The sequence below is a fragment of the Haemaphysalis longicornis genome, unplaced genomic scaffold (genome assembly GCF_048455015.1).
Source record: "Haemaphysalis longicornis isolate Haplotype H1 unplaced genomic scaffold, Haemaphysalis longicornis Haplotype H1 scaffold_3, whole genome shotgun sequence".
Taxonomy (NCBI): domain Eukaryota; kingdom Metazoa; phylum Arthropoda; class Arachnida; order Ixodida; family Ixodidae; genus Haemaphysalis; species Haemaphysalis longicornis.
The window spans coordinates 97,949,133-97,969,384 of NW_027526335.1; the positions used below are offsets into that span (position 1 = coordinate 97,949,133).

Here is a 20,252-nt window from a genome sequence, read left to right on the forward strand (position 1 = left end):
CAGCATTTGCGTTTTATGCTTCTACGCAGCAAATTTTTCGACATTGTTCGTAGCCTTTCCAGGTATTTCCCTTTTCTTCATGTGGTTCATAATCAGTCTGTCGCAAACGTACCACACCGAAGCAAAACAATTTTACGTTTGGGCGTTTAATTTCAGTGCGTCTAGGCGCATCCACGAACTGCGGAAAACGCAAGATTTTTTTTTTAATCAAAGCTTTAACATGCCTTCGACTATGAACAAAACGCACACGCATACTTAGGAGGCTCGTAAACAACACCATTTCTTGTCCGTAAACGCAAAATAGAAACAAGTTTTTTTTCGTGTCGCCTCAATATTACTTTATGGTGCTATAAAAGGAAAACAAGCAAAGAGTTGTGAGTGAGACAAAAAAAATGGCCGCGTATCTGCTCCGTTCGTTGCAAACGTCGACGAAAGACGATAGTCGACTGGTGCCCCTACCATGTAAACGCCTCCCTTCTCTTTCCCACTCACCTCTCATGCCGTTCCTATCCCGTCTCGTTCATTCCAAGATAACACGCTAGAGGTTTGCTCGTCAATTAAAAATACCGCGTTTCACTGCTCCAAGTCAGGTGCCTCGATGCCAGCGCTGCCGTACGGCGGAGACACGCGTGAATCCAGGCACCCTGCTACAACGTTTATAGAACCGCGTTTCCCTACTCCACGAGCGTTCCAAACGGAACTTGGAACCTATCTAGTGAAACATTTCGTTCCTGTTTCCGTATGATTTCTAAAATACCGCCAGGAGCGCGGGCAACAGCAGGCGGCGGTTTTTTTTTTTTTTTTTGCAGTTCATGTAGTATTTCATTTGCTATTGTCAAAACCAAGCATTTATGAAATTTTTAATAAAGGAACACTGAAAATATCACTTATATACTCATTTTCTGCCTTACGTTTGCGTAATGTCTTGTTCTTGTTCAACAATGTTGACAAGTACGAACACTGACACCGGACTAGGACGTTTAGATTTGGCTGTGGGTATACAAGACTATAGCGCAGCTTCTGTTTCACTTTGGCCGGGAGGCTGAATCGACTCACCGACAGACAGACAGACAGACAGACAGACAGACAGACAGACAGACAGACAGACCAAATTGCTGCGTTTAAGTAGCCCAAGTTAAAAAAACACGAGGGGGAAATTAGCTGCGTGGGTAGCTGCATTAGAACCTTCCCACGCGAGTCGTTTGAATGCTCGCGCACAACCATCGTCACCCGAGGCCGCCGTGTCGCGTTGGTGGACCCGCATGCGTGCGGTTCTATTGGACGTGTTTCACGTACCCCGTCCCGACGGAGACGTAACCCCCTGGGTTTCTCTTCGCGGCTTCTGCCATTCTCTCACGCTATCGGGCTTCTGCCACCGAAGACGGCCACGTGCTCCCCGCCAGACACTCTCACGCGCGGAATCTTTCGCCGGCGCAACACGACGCGCACGTGGGTCCGAAGGACGCGTCCGTTTAGCTTGCAAGGACGTGTGTCGAGCTACGGCGAAGCCTTCTTAGAAAGATTTTGCTAAGGGTACATCTGTCTGGCCCAGTCATAAAACGCTGCACACACACACGCTCAAAACCTAGACATCATCATAACCATTATTATGACTCTTTCCTTAATCGCTAGTAAGGTAATTCCAAGTGTAATTACGACTAATTCAAAATTAACAAATTCAATACCGAACAAACACTGGTAATTACAAGTAATTTATAGTAATTACAAAACTGAAGTAATTCACCACTCTCCTGGATACTAAAGTCGATGTAACGGTATCCTACGCTTGGGGGTGGTAGCCAGCGACGCTCAGAAAAATCGAGTCGTGAATATATATATATATATATATATATATATATATATATATATATATATATATATATATATGTATATATATATATATATATATATATATATATATATATATATATATAACACTGTTAAAACGTCAAAACAGCACTGGCAATAAGGACTGCAACTTTGATATATATATATATATATATATATATATATATATATATATATATATATATATATATATATATATATATATATATATATATATATATATATATATATATATATATATATATATATATATATATATATATACAGAAAGATAGGTCGGCAGTCTACAATGCCAAAGGAGGCATGGGGGTGTGGTGAGGCTCTTTTCTTTTTCACTATGGTTAATTAAGTACACATTTCTTTTTTTAAATATACAGAAGAAAGAAAGAAAGAAAAACACGCGCTCAGAGTGGGGACCGAACCCACGCCTTTCGATTACATGTCGAATGCCTTACCAATCGGCTATCTGGGCGACTGTGTTCTCCTTCACTTTCTGGGCTAATTATATTTTACTAGAAGTGTATCTGACTCTTGAGGGTGGTAGCCAGCGCCACTCTGACTACACGGGGAGAAGGGGACCTTCTTTTCAACCCCCGGGGCGTGACTCGAACGTCTACAGCCTGTCATGAGCGGGTTACTGGCGGGAGGCCCTCTTATGCTACCTAGGCATCAAGGCTGCCAGAACCGAGACCCTCGCTAGGCTTTCGCAGAATAATATAGTAAGGAAATGAGGGGCTCGTTGAGGAAATACAGAAAGATAGGTCGGCAGTCTACAATGCCAAAGGAGGCATGGGGGTGTGGTGAGGTTCTTTTCTTTTTCACTATGGTTAATTAAGTACACATTTCTTTTTTTAAATATACAGAAGAAAGAAAGAAAGGAAAACACGCGCCCAGAGTGGGGACCGAACCTATATATATATATAGATAGAGAGAGAGAGAGAGAGAGAGAGAGAGAGAGAGAGAGAGAGAGAGAGAGAGAGAGAGAGAGAGAGAGAGAGAGAGATAGATAGATAGATAGATAGATAGATAGATAGATAGATAGATAGATAGATAGATAGATAGATAGATAGATAGATAGATATATAGATATGCGTGCACCCACAGGGTGTTTACAGCGCGTACCTGTTCCTCTTTATGCTTTTTTCTTCTTTCGCGCATCGTGAGTCAGCGCTGGGCTCAATGAGATGAGCGGCACGTTGCGTGATCGAAACTTGCGAAGGCGTGATGGGAGGCGGCGAGATCCTCTCGTGACCGCGCGTGCCGGCACGCTATGGTCCCTTGAGGCGAGTGGGCGGCACAGGCACAGTACCCGCTCCTCCAGCAAACACCTATCAGATGAACGAGCAGTCGCATTGCCTTTCTGGGTGACACTGTTTTGTCGCATGACGGAAGCTGTCATTGAAGTGCCGGGTGCATCATTTCACTTTCCTTTGTCCTCAACACTTCAAAAAAGGTTGCAAGACAGGCATCACTCGTGAACGCATTATGGGGCTCTATTCTGGCCGAGGAGGTGATGGTACCGCGGACCACGCCGGCGGCCCCGCCGTGGCCGCGGAAATGAAGACGCTAAGAAACGACGGTGGCGTACACTGTGATCACGGCAGCAACATCGCGAAGGCTGAATTATTGAGCTCCATCCACTAGACGAATGCGGGTGGGAGATGATGAGCTGCATGTACGCTACTGCGATGCGGCACCGCGGTTGCCCGTTCGTTTTTAGCCGGCGCATAACGCTTGCGAGCGAATGCCGCTCTGAGCCTTCCGGTAGAGCCGTACGGGGAGATGACAGATGGAGGGGAAGGAAGGAATAGAGCACTCCGTTATATTACGACCCGTAAGTCATTGTTACCTCACCAGTGACATTAAGAAGTTCCTCTGAGCGCGTAAAGGCCCAACCACATGCACGCGTAAAATCGACGTACTCGCGCAACGACGTACGCCTACGGCGACATCTTTGCGCCGACCGACGACGTCGGAGAGGGCGAGTAACCACATATCGGAGCAACGCGCGCGTAAACCAATGCGCCGCGCAGTGTGGCTTGACTACTCCGGACTCAACTTTGTGGCGACCAGTTCAACTACATATTAACTCAAATAAAAGAAATAATGCCTATTCTCACAAAAATACGTATGTTTAATACAGAAACAACTAAAACAGTTCTTGGGACATTAAAAAACGTTAAGGATTAGTATGCATACTTGCCAGGAACAAAACCCTCCGCTACGTATGGCGTAAACTGCCTTGCTCCCATAGTTGCTCGTTGCTTCGCGTTTTTTTATCCGGTGGTTTGCTCCCCGTATTTTACAAATTCTTCGTTTTATCGCATAATTAATAGTGAAGTTAGCTTATTTATCAATTCCCTATCTTGTTATGCCACCTGACCGCCGATAACATCACCCCCAGAGGTGTACGTCAACACCGTGCGCCCGAAAGTTTGCGTCGATATCTGGCGGGCTCTGACTTCGGCGTAACAAGCGCGTACCAATGCATTCGGCGTACGTCGGAGTACGCCGGTTCCTTACGCGCTTACGCCGGTTTACGTCGTTGCGCGAGTACGCCGGTTTTACGCGTGCATGTGGTTGGGCCTTAAGTCTGCTTGCTATGAAGGCGAAAGCGAGGCGATACTTGTTAGCAACTTCTTTTCTGCTACGCGGTGTCTGCGTCTCTTTCGTTGATTTCGTTTCATCGCCTTTCGGCGCAAGATACTTTAACAACACTTGTGACCCGTGCGCACGCCACGCCACATTGTAGGGTTTAACGCGCCGACGCAACGCAGGCGAATAGAATCAGACTTCTACTCTCGGGTCAGCACGTTCACTTGTCAAGTGCACGCACTGCTTTAAAGGGACCCTGCAACAATTTCCTCAACTTTTTTTTTTTTTTTGAAATCTTAAATGCTTGCAGAACCTAGTCACCCGACACACCCAGTGCTTAGATTAGGGGGTCGCAAAGTACCTCAGCCAAAAATTACTGCTCTATGCCAATCAGATAACCTTGAAACTTGCTCAAAAAAAGTTCTCACTCTTTCCCGGTCTTGGCGATCCTCGACCGCTCGAATAACGTCATTAAGACCATGTAGTGGCTGTTGGCCGGTTTTTCTTCAGTTGGAGCAATGCACGCGTTTCGATAGCCACTTTAAAAATAAAGCCACAAAAAGAAAGCAGAAACGGAAGGCGTATCTGGTGCGACGAGCAAATCGCGCAGTGCCGCTCCCTGCTGGGGATAACTATAGCTTTCGCAGTGCGTGCTTCCAGACGCGAAGGAAAGAGTGAAAGCGTTTATCGAAAGTGTTGCAGGGTCCCTTTAACTTTTGTTCAATCGCTGGCAACTTACAAAGATAGCGCGGTGGGAGCGCATCGGGCTACTACTGTGGAAACCCGGTTTAGATCCCATCGGATTACACGTGTTTTATTGCGAAAGCAATTTGACCTAGTACAGCAAGTTTCGCCGTGCGTGAGAGTTTGACCTTGCAGTGATACCACGTGACTCGCCGAAGGGCGAGTGCCGCCCCTCCCCCTTCATTCGCGCCGCCGCGGCGTGAAGAAGCTAGCGAGGACGCTGGGGCGATATATTAGAAAGTTTTAGCTGACCGTTTCTGACGGTCCGCTCCGCTCCGATAGCAAGCGGGAGCGCCATTGCGCATGCGTGGCACGCTAGCGCGCTACCGGCGATACAGGAGCGGGTCCCCGCTCCGCTAACTGGGGCCTCTTAGCGGACCGTCGCGGCAGCTTACGCTACCATGCGGAATAACAACATGGCTGCCCACGCGATGCGAGCGCGCTACGGCGAACTTCGTTTCTTCAGTTGAAACACGACCGACGAAGCCGCGAAAGCGCTTCCGAATAGGCAATGGTGCCACACACATCAAAGATCTCTAGGACGGAAGCGAAAAACGTCGACCGAAGCGCGGGGCTGCTTCTATGCAGCGCCGAGAAAGAGAGCCTTGGCTTGGCTATTCCAAAGTTTATCGGCTTGTTTATTGATATTTAGAAAAATTATACCATGTCAGCGACTACATTATACAAAAAAGGTTAAGTGAGGCCAAGAAACACCATATTTTGCTTTGTTTGGGCGACCAAATACAAATTCTTGTGTTTCCTTTAGGATAAGTTTCGGTTTACACGCGCGCGCGAAACGACCAGTCACGCGAATCATTCCCCGTCGAGGGAGATACGGTTATCGCTTCGCTAAAAGCCTTTAATTCGGCTGCTTACGCTCCGGTTGTGCTTAGCGGGCCGTCGGGAGCATAGCGGAGCGTCAAAAACGGTCAGCTAAAGCTCTCTATTGATTGATTGTAGGGTTTAACCATCGCCTCCTGTATTTTTACAATGCCAAACGCATCGCCCGCTTCTCAATGGGAGAGCCGGGTCACGGCCGGGCTGGAGGAGCGGCGGGCGCGCAGTTCGCGCTCGCCGCTGCTCCAGTCCGGCCGTGGGCCGGGTGTACGCCTGGTTCGCTGATTCGCCACAAGATGGGGTCGCGGGATGAACCGGGCCGGGAGCGGGCTAGCGGGGCAAAAAGTCAACTCGAAAGCGGACGATTCGTGGCTGTCAACTTGGCCTCCCCCTATGATGCCTGTTCACTTCGCTCCGGCTTCTTGGTTGCGTCAGTTCGCGTAGGCGCCGTGACAAAGCTTTCTGCTTGGCGCTGAACAACTCTTTAGTACAGGCGGCTTTTTTAAACGGTGCCAGCGCGCAGGGTGCGCACAGTTTTTTTTTTATTTCGTCACTTCGCTGTTGTTAAATTTTTGTGTTGTGCTTCTTTCTATTTTTTTCGAAATTATGTTCGATCAGTTAATTCAATCTACTAAATTAAAACAAACACGGGTGTTATTTCCGCCAGTTGTGCATTTTTTTGTGGAAATCCAGGGTGTTACACGGTCCTGGCTGTGGGGGCACTCGGAAAGCAATGGCAGGCATGGAAAGATTTTTATTTCGTAATAAAGTAAAAATAATAAGAACGACACTCACGCAGCCGTTGTTATTAAAAACATAAATTGCGATTAACAATTTTAGCGGGAAAAAGTTCTTATGTAGGACATTCCGGACAAGGACATGAGCTGTCCTTGCCCGTCTCGTCCTGCGTCCGAGAATTTTCGGGCTTGAAGTTGCTGATCATGCAGTACCAATTAGCTAGCTCAAACCCATTCTTCGTAAAGTACGACATTCGCGAAAGTATGGTTCCCATTAAACCTGCAGCCGTCCATGCCCCGCCTTATTAAAAAAAAGTACTTTTCTTTAATCATGCAAACGCCAAACCCATCAATAACTACATGTTTGATTTATTTGTGCGCGTGGCGCGTCCAAGACGAACGGCAGTAAACTAACTTCAAAGCTATATCGACGCTATCAATGCTCGCCGACAGAAGTTATATTTACTAAGTTTTTTTTTTTTTTGCATACGCTCGAGACGAATCTCGCTTCGAGGACATATAGCCGTGCCAGCGTATTGCGAGAGTTCCAATTTGCATTTCCTTCAAACTGCGCGACCTGGTTGAATGTTTTAGTGGACGTAAAGATGCGCGATGCGCGACAAACACGCTGCGAGAGGGGGTATTTACATTGGAGGCAAAAAAAAATATATGGTACAAATACAAAAATGATATAACGCGGAATTGTTTGCTGGAGTATTGCGCGAACCATTTCTGTCTGCGTGTCATCTGAGATTATGCCGGACAACGCCGGTCATTAGTAAGAGCTTTAGTGAAAACGAATAGGCTAATTTTAACCGTTATAAAATTAGCGCAATACTTTTTCTTTGTGCCAATACACGTTCTGCGACAACAATTAATAGCGTGTGAAAGTTTCAGTTAGACTTCGCCGTAGTTTCATTTATATGTATACAAACCAGAAAACAAAACCCGCCCATTTGCCGTCTGCATTTTAGGCGATTTAGGCATGTATGTTTGCGGAACCAACAAACGTCAAGCGCTTTTCTTATCTATTACTTCCTTCTAAATTTTTGAATTCCACACCACTTCAATATTAGTCCGAATAAAATCTGCCGAGCACGATGTTTGTCGCTGTTTATTATTATTATTTTTGAATCCCTGTATAGTTCGTCAGAGATTCTTAGTAGACTTACCTGATGATCACTTTTTTTTGTTGGCCCTAATGAGTAAAAAATGACCGGGCCATCTCGGCCACTAACACGAAACCTGGGGAGGGGCGAAGCATGCACTGTATACATGTATTCAAAGATTGTAAGTCTCTCTTAGCACACAGCGCCAGACATCCCAATTATGAAGACGGTGGAAAAGGGAAATTGGAAACGTAGAACTGCAAATTTTTAGACTAAAGCGACTACGGCGTGTAATAGGTGGAAGCAAGGAAGCGCGAACGAAAAGCGAGTGTCCCGGTGTGTTGTTCTGCGACGTGTTTTTCCCACGTACAGTACATGAAACATTTCGAGCGCGAGGCGTTGGGAAACGAGTGTCCTGGTGTTTTAGTACCGCGACCACATGAGAATATGACGACGAAGGACGACGACAACATGAGCCGTAGACAGCCCGAGCCGCCAAGTTAAATCAACTTTATCAACAGTCATTTTTACCCTTGGCTGCTATCAAGGAGACAGGTCGGCCAGAAAACAAACAAGCGGAGGCGATGAATGCGCCGCGTCACGTTGCAACGGCCTGAAGCTCATCCACCGCGTCTACGGCCACTGTTGGCGAACAAACGACAGCAGTATTGCCGGTATGGCGGGGTTCGAAACAGCAATCTGACATTCATACAAAGAAAATGTGATCACTGCAGCGCCCCTTATGAGAAGTGGCAGAACAAAATAGCTTGGTTGCCGTTTTCCACCACGCGTCGCCCCAGGATGAACCGGTCACGTGATTAAAGCACTGGGAAGGCTGGCGATTGGGGGAGAGTGGCCGGAGTAGAGGGAGAGGGCTTGGTTGGCCGGTCCGGGCTGATGCGTTTGGCATTGTAAAAATACAGGAGGCGATGGTTTAACGCGCCGACGCAACGCAGGCGATGAGGCGCGCCGTAGTGGAGGGCTCCGGATTAATTTTGACCACCTGGGGGTTTTTAACGTGCGCCGAAATCTCGTACACACGGGCGTTTTTGCTTTTCGCCTTCATCAGAAAAGCGGCCGCCACGGCCGGGAATCGAACCCGCGACCTCGTGCTCAGCAACGCAACACCTTAGCCACTGAGCCACCGCGGCGGGTGGGGGCGATATACTCGTGTTTGTCCGTTTTGCGTCCGTTTTATCATGATGTATTATTCCAGTCGTAGGGGGCCTTTGGGTTGACTTTTGCGCAGCTGTTCTTGTAAACACATTTTTAAATGACTAAACCCATTTTAAATTTTCTTTTATGTGTTTATTTTTCCGCCAGAGAACCAACAACAAGGCGACGAAAAATCGTTTGCTCCAAATAGTCTGCTTCGAGAAGCCGCGGGTCAACGCAGTAGCTCCACCGTGCTTGCATAGCGTCTCATCCGGGTGTTCGCTTTAAACCAATCAGGGCTTGCTCAAAACGGACACTTTTGAAACGGACAAAAAAACGAGAATACTGCCCCGGGCCTATCTGTGCCGAAATTGTGTTATCTCTTCGGTCCCAGTGACGAAAGCGGCAAGCTGCGTCGGACCATCCTGCAGACGTCACTCGGCTTGCTAGTGAGTTAAAGCAGAGACGCGTGTACGGGAGCGCAAAGCGTCAGGCGGAAAAGGTGACGAACGGGAACTTCTGCGAGATAAGCGCAGGGAGAAGGATGCAGAAATACGACACCTACGAGCTTGAAAGGCGGCAGTGTACCCCTCGCCTTCGACGACGGCTTCGGAAACTGACGAAACGACGGTAGTGAGTGCTCACAGTACGGAACGCTCGGCTAGCCATGAGTTCGGTTGGCAAACTGTGCTACGGCTGCTTTCACTTGCATAGCCGGCCTAGCCGAGCTAAGCCGCAGCCATTTCTGTAGCCACCGTTTGCAGCCATTTTTCTTGTCCTGAAAACGACGGTTTTCTGCACCACCCGCACCAATAGCTGCCGTGCCTACCCCTGCTCTCACCCGCCTTTTTAGCGCGAAGGCGCACGATGCCCTACCTCGCCGAATCGCATCTCTTGTGCATGAAGGCTGTCAATCAAGCTCACAGATCGAAAGATAGCCCCGCCACGAAAAGACAGCGTTGCTAGACAATACCGCTCTGTCCAAGTGTGAAGCCTCTGAATCAATTTCATGGCGTGAAAAATACTGCGCGAGCGAGAAAGGGCGTTGCTCGGAAGCACTCAGGAGCGTCAGCGTGCGGCACCGTAGGCGGGAGCATTCGAAGCGCGTCGTCTGCTACCCTTCGTGACCAATTTCATTTTAGATGCGAATGTATCTCATTCACTCGCCTTGTCCCTGCATCCATCCGGCGTTGTCGGCGTTGTCGGCGTCCACCCCTCCCCCATTCTCCTCGCCGCGCCAGCTGCGCTCTCCGCCGCTCACCCCCTCTCCTCTCCGATAGCGAACACGCTCTCGCGAGGGCAGTGGATTGGATTCGATTGGATTGGATTCGCTTGGATTTGATTGGATTAAAGTGGATTGTGTTGGATTGTGTTGCGTCATAGCCGCGGCAGACGCACTGGCGCCGGCGCGTCCCCTCACCGTTATGCGTGCTATAAAACGCGGTGCCTGCGCCGCTCCGCTCCATCGTTCCAGCGCCGTTCCTCCGCTGTCCAACGCTGCAACGTGAACCCGCTATGCGTCGCATCTACACAGGGGTTCCCGCGAGGGGAGGTGGGAGTTTTTTCACAATGCCAGCCATTAACAGTAAGGGGCCCACGGCCGTGCCCTGTCACGAAAATGGCATCTTTATTCCAGAAACCGCACCCCAGATATGGCATTCTTAAGTGATTTGGTCATAAAATTATTTGGTCATAACAGAATCATAACCAGTGCGCTATTTGGTTTTTTTGTTGCACGCATCCGAGGTTTTAAACCGTATCTGTGGTCACAGCTTGATAAAACGCCAATTGAAAGATTTCACGTTTGTTTCCTCGCCGCCGAGTGAGCATAAGAAACTATATAGTATCACACTTTTACGTGAACGACTCAGCGTGGCAGTATCGCTCTTTCTGCGCACCGAAGCATTATTTGGTGGAGCTTCCAACAAATAGCCGGCTCACAACAAATAAAAACAATATTTTAATATTATGCCAATTTGAGCGAATCGGTTTTAACGACACCGAAGGCTTATCCGTGCGGAAATCTCGATTGATCGATTAAGGCAGCGCCACCAAAATTGTCTCCGGTAGCCAGCCTCATAAATTGTTTGGTTATAAGCAATGACGAATAGAGGTATCATAAACCGACTTTGAGACGTTAAAAAAAGCCTGGTCTCGGCGCAGAAATACTGAAAATGTCTTATTTCATCGAAACGAAAAGAATCCCAATTCCGTCTCAGCCAAGTTCGAGCTTTATATAGAAGAACGGTGACTACGTAAAATGGTGGCCTAACTTTTTGTCGAATACAAGTAGTATATAGGCACCGCGCGCGTTATGCGGAGATCGTGGGTTCGATGTGCGCGTCCGATCACGGCGGATTTTTTCTCGACTTTGATTTGTTTATTCCTGTATCACACAAAAATGACAATCCTCCGGCGCTATAAAGCACCTTCAAGTAACCGAATAGCACTGCTAATAAAGACTGCATCTTTGATATATATATATATATATATATATATATATATATATATATATATATATATATATATATATATATATATATATATATATATATATATTGTGCACGTTTTTCGTACTGTTGTATAAATTAAATCCTAGATCACAGGGAGTTTCAGGGTGCGGAATATCATTTTACCTTGGTTTTTAGACATTTCCTCGCATAAAATGAGGTTTTCCCATAGATAGCAACAGCGAGAATAGGCCGTTGACGCGTAGGTATGGAGGGCTTTCGGTTTCAAGAGAGGAACACTGCCCGATGCCCTTAATTTCCCTGTTTCCCTACAGTTGCAATTTTAAAACATAGAAGCTAGTAGCGCGGATCCCATTTTTCGATTAGCGAAACAGGGACGCAATTTGTCGCCTGCGATGTGAAATGACTTTCTAAAACTGGAGTCAGGCCTCACTCGATACAACAGTACCGAAATGTCATGGCGAGTTTTGTAAGCCACCGAACAAGGCGCTCATATATGTTAAAGTTCTTGCGTCAAAATGGCGTGTCTTTCTTTTTATTTGTCCATATTTTCGCCTGAAACAAAGCCGGCTGAGGATTACTGCGACCAATTAATTTGATCCTCTCTAAACCTCTTTCAAAGTTAAGTTTAAAATTTGTGTTGGACGTCCCCTTCATTCCCCCTATAAACACAGACACCACAACTGTCCAATTCACACGAAGCCATAAAGATTGAGCGCAGCAAACCCTCGTCGCAACACAGCCCTCACGACAGAATACTGCCTTCGTTGTAAGCGACACATAGTAAAAAACGTGGTCGCTTTATTTTGAATGCACTGCAGTGAATACCATGAAACACTTTTACTAAAGTGATTTTGTTATAAAGAGTGTTTACTGTATATTAAGATTTTCTTAAAGATACTTCGTTACAGTTGCGAGGACACCCAGAGGTCTACTTTAAGGGACCCTGCAACACTTTCTTCAACTTTTTTTGAAATCTTAATTGCTTGCAGAACGTAGTCACCCAACTCACCCAGTGCTTAGATTCGGGGGTCGCAAAGTACCTCAGCCAAAAATTACTGCTATATGCCCATCAGATAACTTGTAAACTCGCTTAAAAGATTTTTCTCTCTTTCCCTGTCTTGACGTTCTTCGACGGCTCGAATTACGTCACTAAGGCCATGTAGCGGCTGTTGTCCGGTTTTCCTTCAGTTGCAGCAATGAACGCTGTTTGATAGCAACTTAAAAAAAAGCCACAAAAACAAAGCAGAAATGGAAGGCGTATCTGGTGCGACGAGCGAATCACGCAGTGCCGCTACGTACTCGCGATAACTATAGCTTTCGCTGTGGTTCCAGACGCGAAGGGAAGAGTTAAAGCCCTTATCGAAAGTATTGCAGGGTCCCTTTAAATGTCTCAGCACAGCTTTCTAAATCCCGTGGGGCTGAACGAATATTACCGGGACGTCAACATATTCAGACGAGACACTGTATGGCTCCGGACAATTTACGTGTTTGGCGTCACTCACAGCGGCGGTCTGTGAATATTCTCGCCATAATTGATCCGGAAACAATGGACCACTATCTGTGACGGACCGATAGGTGTTTCCGTATGGTTCCCGTGTATTTAAAGCACAAGGTGGTTTCTATTTAACCGAGAAACTATCAGTTCCAGGCATCTAAATTTCAAGTGGTATTTCGTTCGAAGCGAAGACGTATAACAAACGTTGCGGGTTCATAATGACGGAATGGAATTTCATTTACACGAGAAAAACAAATTATGCAGCAATATACACTCAACGTAGCGGCCTACAATTATTGGTAATCCTCGGCAATGCTGGCGTGCCTTTCAACGACTTTTTTTGTTTGTTTGTGTACCATGAATAAACGTGCTTTATGACTAAAATGTTAATGTGCAAAGCATAAACTAGATCGCTTCCTCTCGCCAATATTTATTAAAGAAGCAAGCTCATTACTTTATCCACTTGGGTGACATTCCTTTCGATACTAGAGAGCTTAAAAACAAAATGTGACGAAATGTTCTTTAGCGCTAGAGTAAGATCAAAGCAGCAGCTAATCGACAGGCCACGTACAGACTGAGATTACAGGGAGTTTCTTGAGTCCTTGAAGGGAATAAATTGATTATTTCCGTAGCTACATGATCCCTGCTGTACTGAATGTGTACTGCAGTTTCTTGAGACTATCGGAGGTTTGCTAACGTCCTGTTTTTCAATGCTTCAGCAAGTCAGAGTTTGCTAAAGTAACGTGTGAAAGAGTTTTGTTTCAATTCTATGCCCTTCGCCTTAATTTAGATGCAGTAGGCTCCGCATAAAACGGAATTTTTTACTGGATCTTCGAGGATAACTGGATAACGAGGGCTCACTGTGTAACTTGAATGTTTGCTGCGTTGTGGGTTTTTCAAAGGATCACAATGCTCCGTGAGGCCAACAAACGACGAGACTGGATATATTTATGCAGTCCTTTATATATCGTTTCTGGGGGTCAGCGGAACACTCGTTATTACCAGCTTTACGGGTAATTATACACGACCCGTAGTGTTCCCCGCCTTTTGTCTCTTTTTACAGCGCACTTCGATTGCAGTGAAGTATAGTTCTACAAAACCAGTAGGGAACGAGCAAAACATTTCGTATACAGATATTTACTATGAAGGGAGTTGATCAAAACATCGTTATTTTCTCTCAGTTAACAAACTCGCTTTCAGACCGCAGCTGAATTGTTCATTATTCCACGATTTAACGAAAATGAGTGGAACGAGAGCAGTTAGATATAAAAGCATGCCGTGTTACCTCTCTGACAAAGCTTTCCACGTTCATGGTCTGCACGCCCTGCCTTTCACCGGCACCCACGGCATTCGGACCAAATTGCCCACGAATAAGCGCTTTCGAAAGCTCGCCATTAACCGCAGTCGTTAAACTACCTAAAAACGACAGCTGAAATTGTGAGTTTGCCAGAGTTTTTTCCAGGATTGGCATGACACCAGAATCGGTGCCAAGAGCATCACAAAGACTGCTTGTGTTTTCTATAACCAGTTCGCTCTAGTTCTGCTGTTCAGAGCATTTAGGCATTTTTCCAAAATCGCATACATGGATGTGCTATAGGTACTGTAGCGGCACTGTATTACACTCTCACGGCGTTCTCTTTTCCCGCACGCAGTGTCGACGACGCTTCAGCGCGGCTGCCAACGCATCTGCGGTTGTTCACTTATGCCGTGTCACACGTTACATGCACGACAACTTAACCGCACACCACTTCCGACTACCATCCAAGCCGTCACCGGCGAAGGAAGACGCCGCAGCAAACGAGACAGCCGGATGCGCGGTGCGCCGCCACGCCACAGCTAGCCTCGAGAGCCGTGTGATGTGGAAGAGGAGAGGAGAGGGGGATGCGGGCCGCGTTTATTGTGCGTGAAGCGCTCGCCGCCCATGTCGCTTGATGGAGCACCGGGAATCGGGCGCCTGGCGTGCGTGCGTGCGGCCGCACGCACGCAAATGTCTCGGCCGTTCAGAGCCGCGCCACAGCCGGACGTGTTCGCGGGGCTCATCGGTGCGTGCGTGCATAAAGTGCCGCAGCGCTCGAGCTGTAGCTGAGCGAGGCGCATTTTTTCCCGGCGTGGCTATGCAACAACACGTCGACGCCGTGTCACCACACCCGCACGCCCCCGGTGCATTGTCGAAAGCAACGCCACTTAGCTAACAAGCCGGCACCTGGTGAGTGCGTAGGCGTAAGGGTTGTGGCTGACTAAATTGGGCGTTACGGATCACCAAGATAAAACAATGGGAGACCAACTGGTAGTTAAGCCTTTCGAACGGCTGAGTGAGGCAAAAACGAGTAAGCGTTTGGAGTCTCGCCACGCGTAGGCGGCGTTGCCTGAAAGACTTGAGGAGGGGAAGGGCGCGACACATATGACTTATTCGCCGGGGCCGTTATGGCGATTTCTGCGTGGACGGCGCGCCGCCCCCGCCGTTAGCGTTTCCCCGGCGCTCGCGCGCGCGTGGCAAGCAAAAACATTTACCCAACCCCGAACGGGCGAAATGGCCGTTAACCTTGTGCTGCGCTGCATTTATTCCTCTTCTAAATCTCGCAACGCCGCGACGGCCAGCGCCGCTCCAATGGCAAAGGGGATGCCTATCGGGCAAGTATAAAACACCCCAAAAATGAAGGCAGGAATGCCTATGCAAACTGAGGGACGTTAGCCCCCTTCCCAACATCACCCCCAGCGCGTACGTGGGGGAAAACAGCAAAAAAGTGCGCGAAGACCCGAGAGAACGAAACCGTGGGCGGCCTAATCCTTTCACGCGCGAGTCGTCATAAATGGGCCTTTTTGCTTGCCTGCGGCGCATACCAAATGCGCGACGCCGCCGGCAGGCCAACCAGCGTTATAGGCCCCGTCAGTTCCCCCCGCGCGTTCGGTCCGTTCTCCGCATCGTTCAGTTGCTCGCCCGTTCAAGCCGTTGCGTTCAGGTGCAAGGATCACGGCTGCGGACAAAAATTTTCTGAGTCGGTTCCGGTAACTGTGTTTCTCCTGCAAGTCGATAAAGGTCGTGGCGAGAAGAAAAAAGTTTATAAGAATGGTTTGCGAAGACTAAAGCTGAGGTGAGATGCAGCGAACCCGTTTTAAAGTCGCGAGAGAAAAAAGAATCAGATGAAGGAAGACGTTGAAATGAGGAAAACAGGGTATAGGGTGGGAGGAAGCGCGAGCCAGCCAGCCACCACCGCGAGTGGTGTGTGGAGCGAAAACGCGTGCGTGAGCAGAGCGCGCGTGCCACGCACGACTGACTGTGGGCCGAACCGATGTCGCGCGCGCGCACTCGCAAACGCCGCCGTGCTTCGGACCGCGGCTTCCCTCCTTCGCGCTTGAACGCGTGTTCGCTCGGCGCGAACCGTCGTCCTCACACCACCGCCACATTCCTCCAACAGCCCGCGTGTTTATGTGAGTAGAGCGCAAAGTGGTCGTTTCGCGCCCAACCCCGTTTCACATTTCGTCTCCTCCGTTCCCTCACATTTTTCCTTTGTTTCGTCATTTCTTTCGATTGTTCTTCGCTACCCACCCAGGAGAGAGAAAATAGGAGATTCCGCCTGTACTCGCGGGACAGCCTTCACTAAGGTGGGCGGCGACGCTTCTTGCGTGCGTACTCAGCCACTTCTTGGCTCGCAAGCCCAGCCGCCAAAGGGTATTTGCTTTGCATAGCTCCGACGTCGAGCATGGCCGGTTGTAGTACACGCCGCCGCGCACACGTCGGAGAATGGAATCGCCCTTTCCCGACTCTCTCTGAAAGAGACGCCCGGAGAGCTGGTTCGCGGCGTCGTTCCCGCTTTGTTAAGTGTAGCCTGGACTGCTCCTTTTCTTCTGGCGTGGCGACGGTTGGCCAAGACCGTGGGCTTACAGTAGAGCGAGTTTTTTTCGCTTAGCGCAGCAAGCAGCGACGTAACGGCGGTGACTCCGCGTGGCTGAGCGCACCCGGGCAAGGGACTGCGTGCGTTCTGCTTTCTGCTGTTCGCGACTGTTCGTGGTAGCTAGGGCGCTGTTGCTTGACGCACGCCTGCCGGTTTTGCGCAAAAACAAAAATGGGGAACAGAAACGTGGCCAAGCGTGCGAGCCAAACTATCCGGAAAGTTTTCTTCCTTTCGAGTGAGTTGCGTGGTATGCGCGTGGTGTGAACATGCCGCGTTTACGGGCCCGCCTGCGACGAGGCGCCTTGTGCGCTCTATTGCGTTTTTTTTTTCTTGCTCGCTGAGCCGTGATTCAGTATCGGTCGCATGTGCTTCTGTAAGCGGAATTTCTGCCCCCGTAGCCGCGTAGGTTGCGGGGAATTTGCTTGCTGTGAAGCCGTGCACAGCATTTCGTCGCCCCCATATCCTACGGGACGTGTTTTTTTTTTCCTGCTGTAGTCGTTGAAAGCTATGTATACACCTACTTTTGTTCTTGCTCTGAGAAACACTGAAAACAGCACAGTTCGGCTTCAGTTCTGGGCAAACGAACAGTTTCTTCTGTAACTGTCTCTGATTTGAACGAGTAATGCGTTGGAATGGTGGATCACTGATATGCTTCGGTCTCGTCTCGGGTTATGCCTTCAATCGCGTCCGTTTCTCGCTCTCGACAGTAAGTCGCAGAGGCCGATTTGCTGTTAGATGCGGGTAACATGCATTCCTTTAACAGGTAACCCTTCCGGTGCTATAGTTTCGGTTCCCGGCAGTGGCGGCCGCTTTTTGGCTTTGTGTTTGGGATTTCTTGCACGTTAAAGTTCTCCAGGTGGCCACAATTAATCCAGAGCCCTCCACTACGGCGTGCCTCATCGCCTGTGCAGCGTCGGCGCGTTAAACATCATAGTCAATCAAATCAATCGACATAGTTACTAAAGAAAAGATTTGCGAAAAAGACGAGATGCAAAACGAGAACAGCGCCCTGTCTCCAAGTGCTTTTCTTCGACGATCCACGTCCCCCTTCCAGTAAGGGAAAGCATCAGCCTAAATCCTTCGGTAGAAGCTTCATAATCATCATAGTCATCGTTGTCATCATCATCATCATCGTTGTCACCGACATCATCATCATAACTACGCGATTTATGTCTCCCACAGGATGCTAGATATGTGGAAGCAACGTGTAAAGAGACGCACTAAAATTGATCCCGCGAGGAAGTGTTTTCCCCGCCATGACCGGCAAGAACTTCAATAGAGCAGTATCGAAACCCTCACGCACTTTATTTAGGCTCTCACGGATTCCGACCTAGCTGTGTTGGCGGCCCACCGTGAATACAGACTTTCGTTTGAGCAGGTTACAAAGAACTACAAGCCATTACTAGCAGAAGTCTTCGATTTGCTCATCAAATCCAGAAAAGAAGGTTTCTAGTGGCTGTTGGGCGCATGAAAGTTATACAGTGGACTCCTGAAAAATCTCATAATCACCGTCGCCACCAGCGTAATTGTAACTCTGATAATATCCACACCAGGGCGAATAATATTTCCGTTCGCTTTGATGATGATGGTTAGTGTTCAGTGGCGCAAGGGAAACCAAGGCAAAGAGATCCAATCCGTACGCCTTAACCGCTGCTATTCAGTACCATGCGAGCTCATTCTTCAATTGATTTTAAAGACGCAGAAATTAAATGCAGAAATTTTGGTCTGTCTATATGTCTGTCATTCTGTCTTACTGGGACTCGATTCAGCCACCCGGTAAAAGTGAAATCGAAGCTTCGTAGTAGTCTTATATACCCACAGCCAAATCAAAACGTCTAAGTCCGATGTCAATGTTCATACTTGTCAACATTGTTGAACAAGAACAATACATTACGCAAATATAAGGCAGAAAATCAATACATAAGTGGTATTTGCAGTGTTCCTTTATTAGAAAATTCATGGATGCTTGGTTTTTTGCGATAGCAACTGAAATACTACATGAACTGCAGAAAACCGCCGCCTGCTGTTGTCCGCGCTACTATAGCTTCTGATGGCATTAAAGAAATCAAACGGCAATAGTAACGAAAGGTTCCACTAGATAGGCTCCACGTTACGCTCGGGACGCTCGCGGAGCAGGGAAACGTGGTTCTATAAACGTTGGATTAGTGTACTCGATTCACGCGCGTCTCCGCCGTACGGCAGAGCTGGCATCGAGGCAGCCGACTTGAAGCAGTGGAACGCGGAAAATTTGAATTGCCTTGAGCAAACCTCTAGCGTATTATCTTGGGAGGAACGAGACGGGAGACGAACAGCATGAGAGGTGAGCGGGAAAGAGAAGGGAGGCATTTACTTGGCAGGGGAGCCAGTTGACTATCGTCTTTCGTCGACATTTGCAACGAAAGGAGCAGACACGTGGCCATTTTTTCTCATCTCGTCCGCAGCGTCACCGAGCTCTCAAGAGCGTCTGCCTACCCTACACAAATTGGTACCGCAATCAATGAAGCTTCTTTCTCGGTTCCCATTCGTTGAACTTATCCTCCTTTTTTGCTGCCGTAATGCACCCGGCGGGTTAATATAAACAAAAGCACGCTCGCTCACCTGAGGTAGTCCCTCTTGCAGAGGATGAGGTTGGCCTTGGTGAACAGGGTGGAGCCCACCTCCCCGAGGCGGCAGTCGCAGCAGGCGCACTTGAGGCAGTCCTCGTGCCACAGCTGGTCCAGCGCCTTGAGCAAGAAGCGCTCACGAATCGGCTTCTGGCAGCCCGCGCACTCGGGGCCCGCATGACTCAGGGCGGCTGGCGACATCATGGGCACGGGACCGCTTCCGGCACCGGGGCCGCCCAGAACTGGGCTCCGGTGCACCTCGGGGTTCCACCGGTGTACCTCCGCCTTGATCTCCATCATCGGGATGACCTGCGGGGGAGGCGAGGAAAGCCCGGTTAAGCAAACGTCAATGCTCCTTCGAAAGTAACCACCAAACAACCAGAGAATTGGCCGCACCCCGTTGGTTAAAATCATAGTAGCCGTGCACTGCTACTAAAGCTGTCGGCATATCGTACTTTTTAGCTCCAAAACAACGTAAATTGCTGCTGTACGTAACGTAAACATACATGTGCATAAGCTGATCCGGAAGAGTTGCAGGAAAAACTAACAACATGGAGGCTGAAGAGCTTCCACCGTTTGGCTGCTGATGCGTTTCCGAGACTAGCGGCACAGTACACTACCGATGTGTTCTGTGTGGTTTTACTGCGTTTCGTGACGAGCGAAGCCATGCACAACTTTGGAGAGCTGAAATAACCTATCACTTCACATAGTTCCGACAATTTTGGCGCTGACACAGCCTATACCTTTCTAGAATTAGCAGCG

General features: G+C 48.5%; 1 protein-coding gene across 2 annotated transcripts in view; it reads right to left on the reverse strand.

The window, feature by feature from the left end:
• The window catches only part of LOC144174917 (uncharacterized), a 90,134-nt gene that overhangs the window by 24,206 nt on the left and 45,676 nt on the right, over nucleotides 1–20,252 (reverse strand). For both annotated transcript variants that reach the window (XM_077703902.1, XM_077703903.1), the window contains exon 2: nucleotides 19,486–19,799. In XM_077703902.1, the coding sequence (XP_077560028.1) occupies nucleotides 19,486–19,790 (305 nt within the window). In that variant the 5' untranslated portion in view covers nucleotides 19,791–19,799. The remainder of the gene's footprint in view (nucleotides 1–19,485; nucleotides 19,800–20,252) is intronic.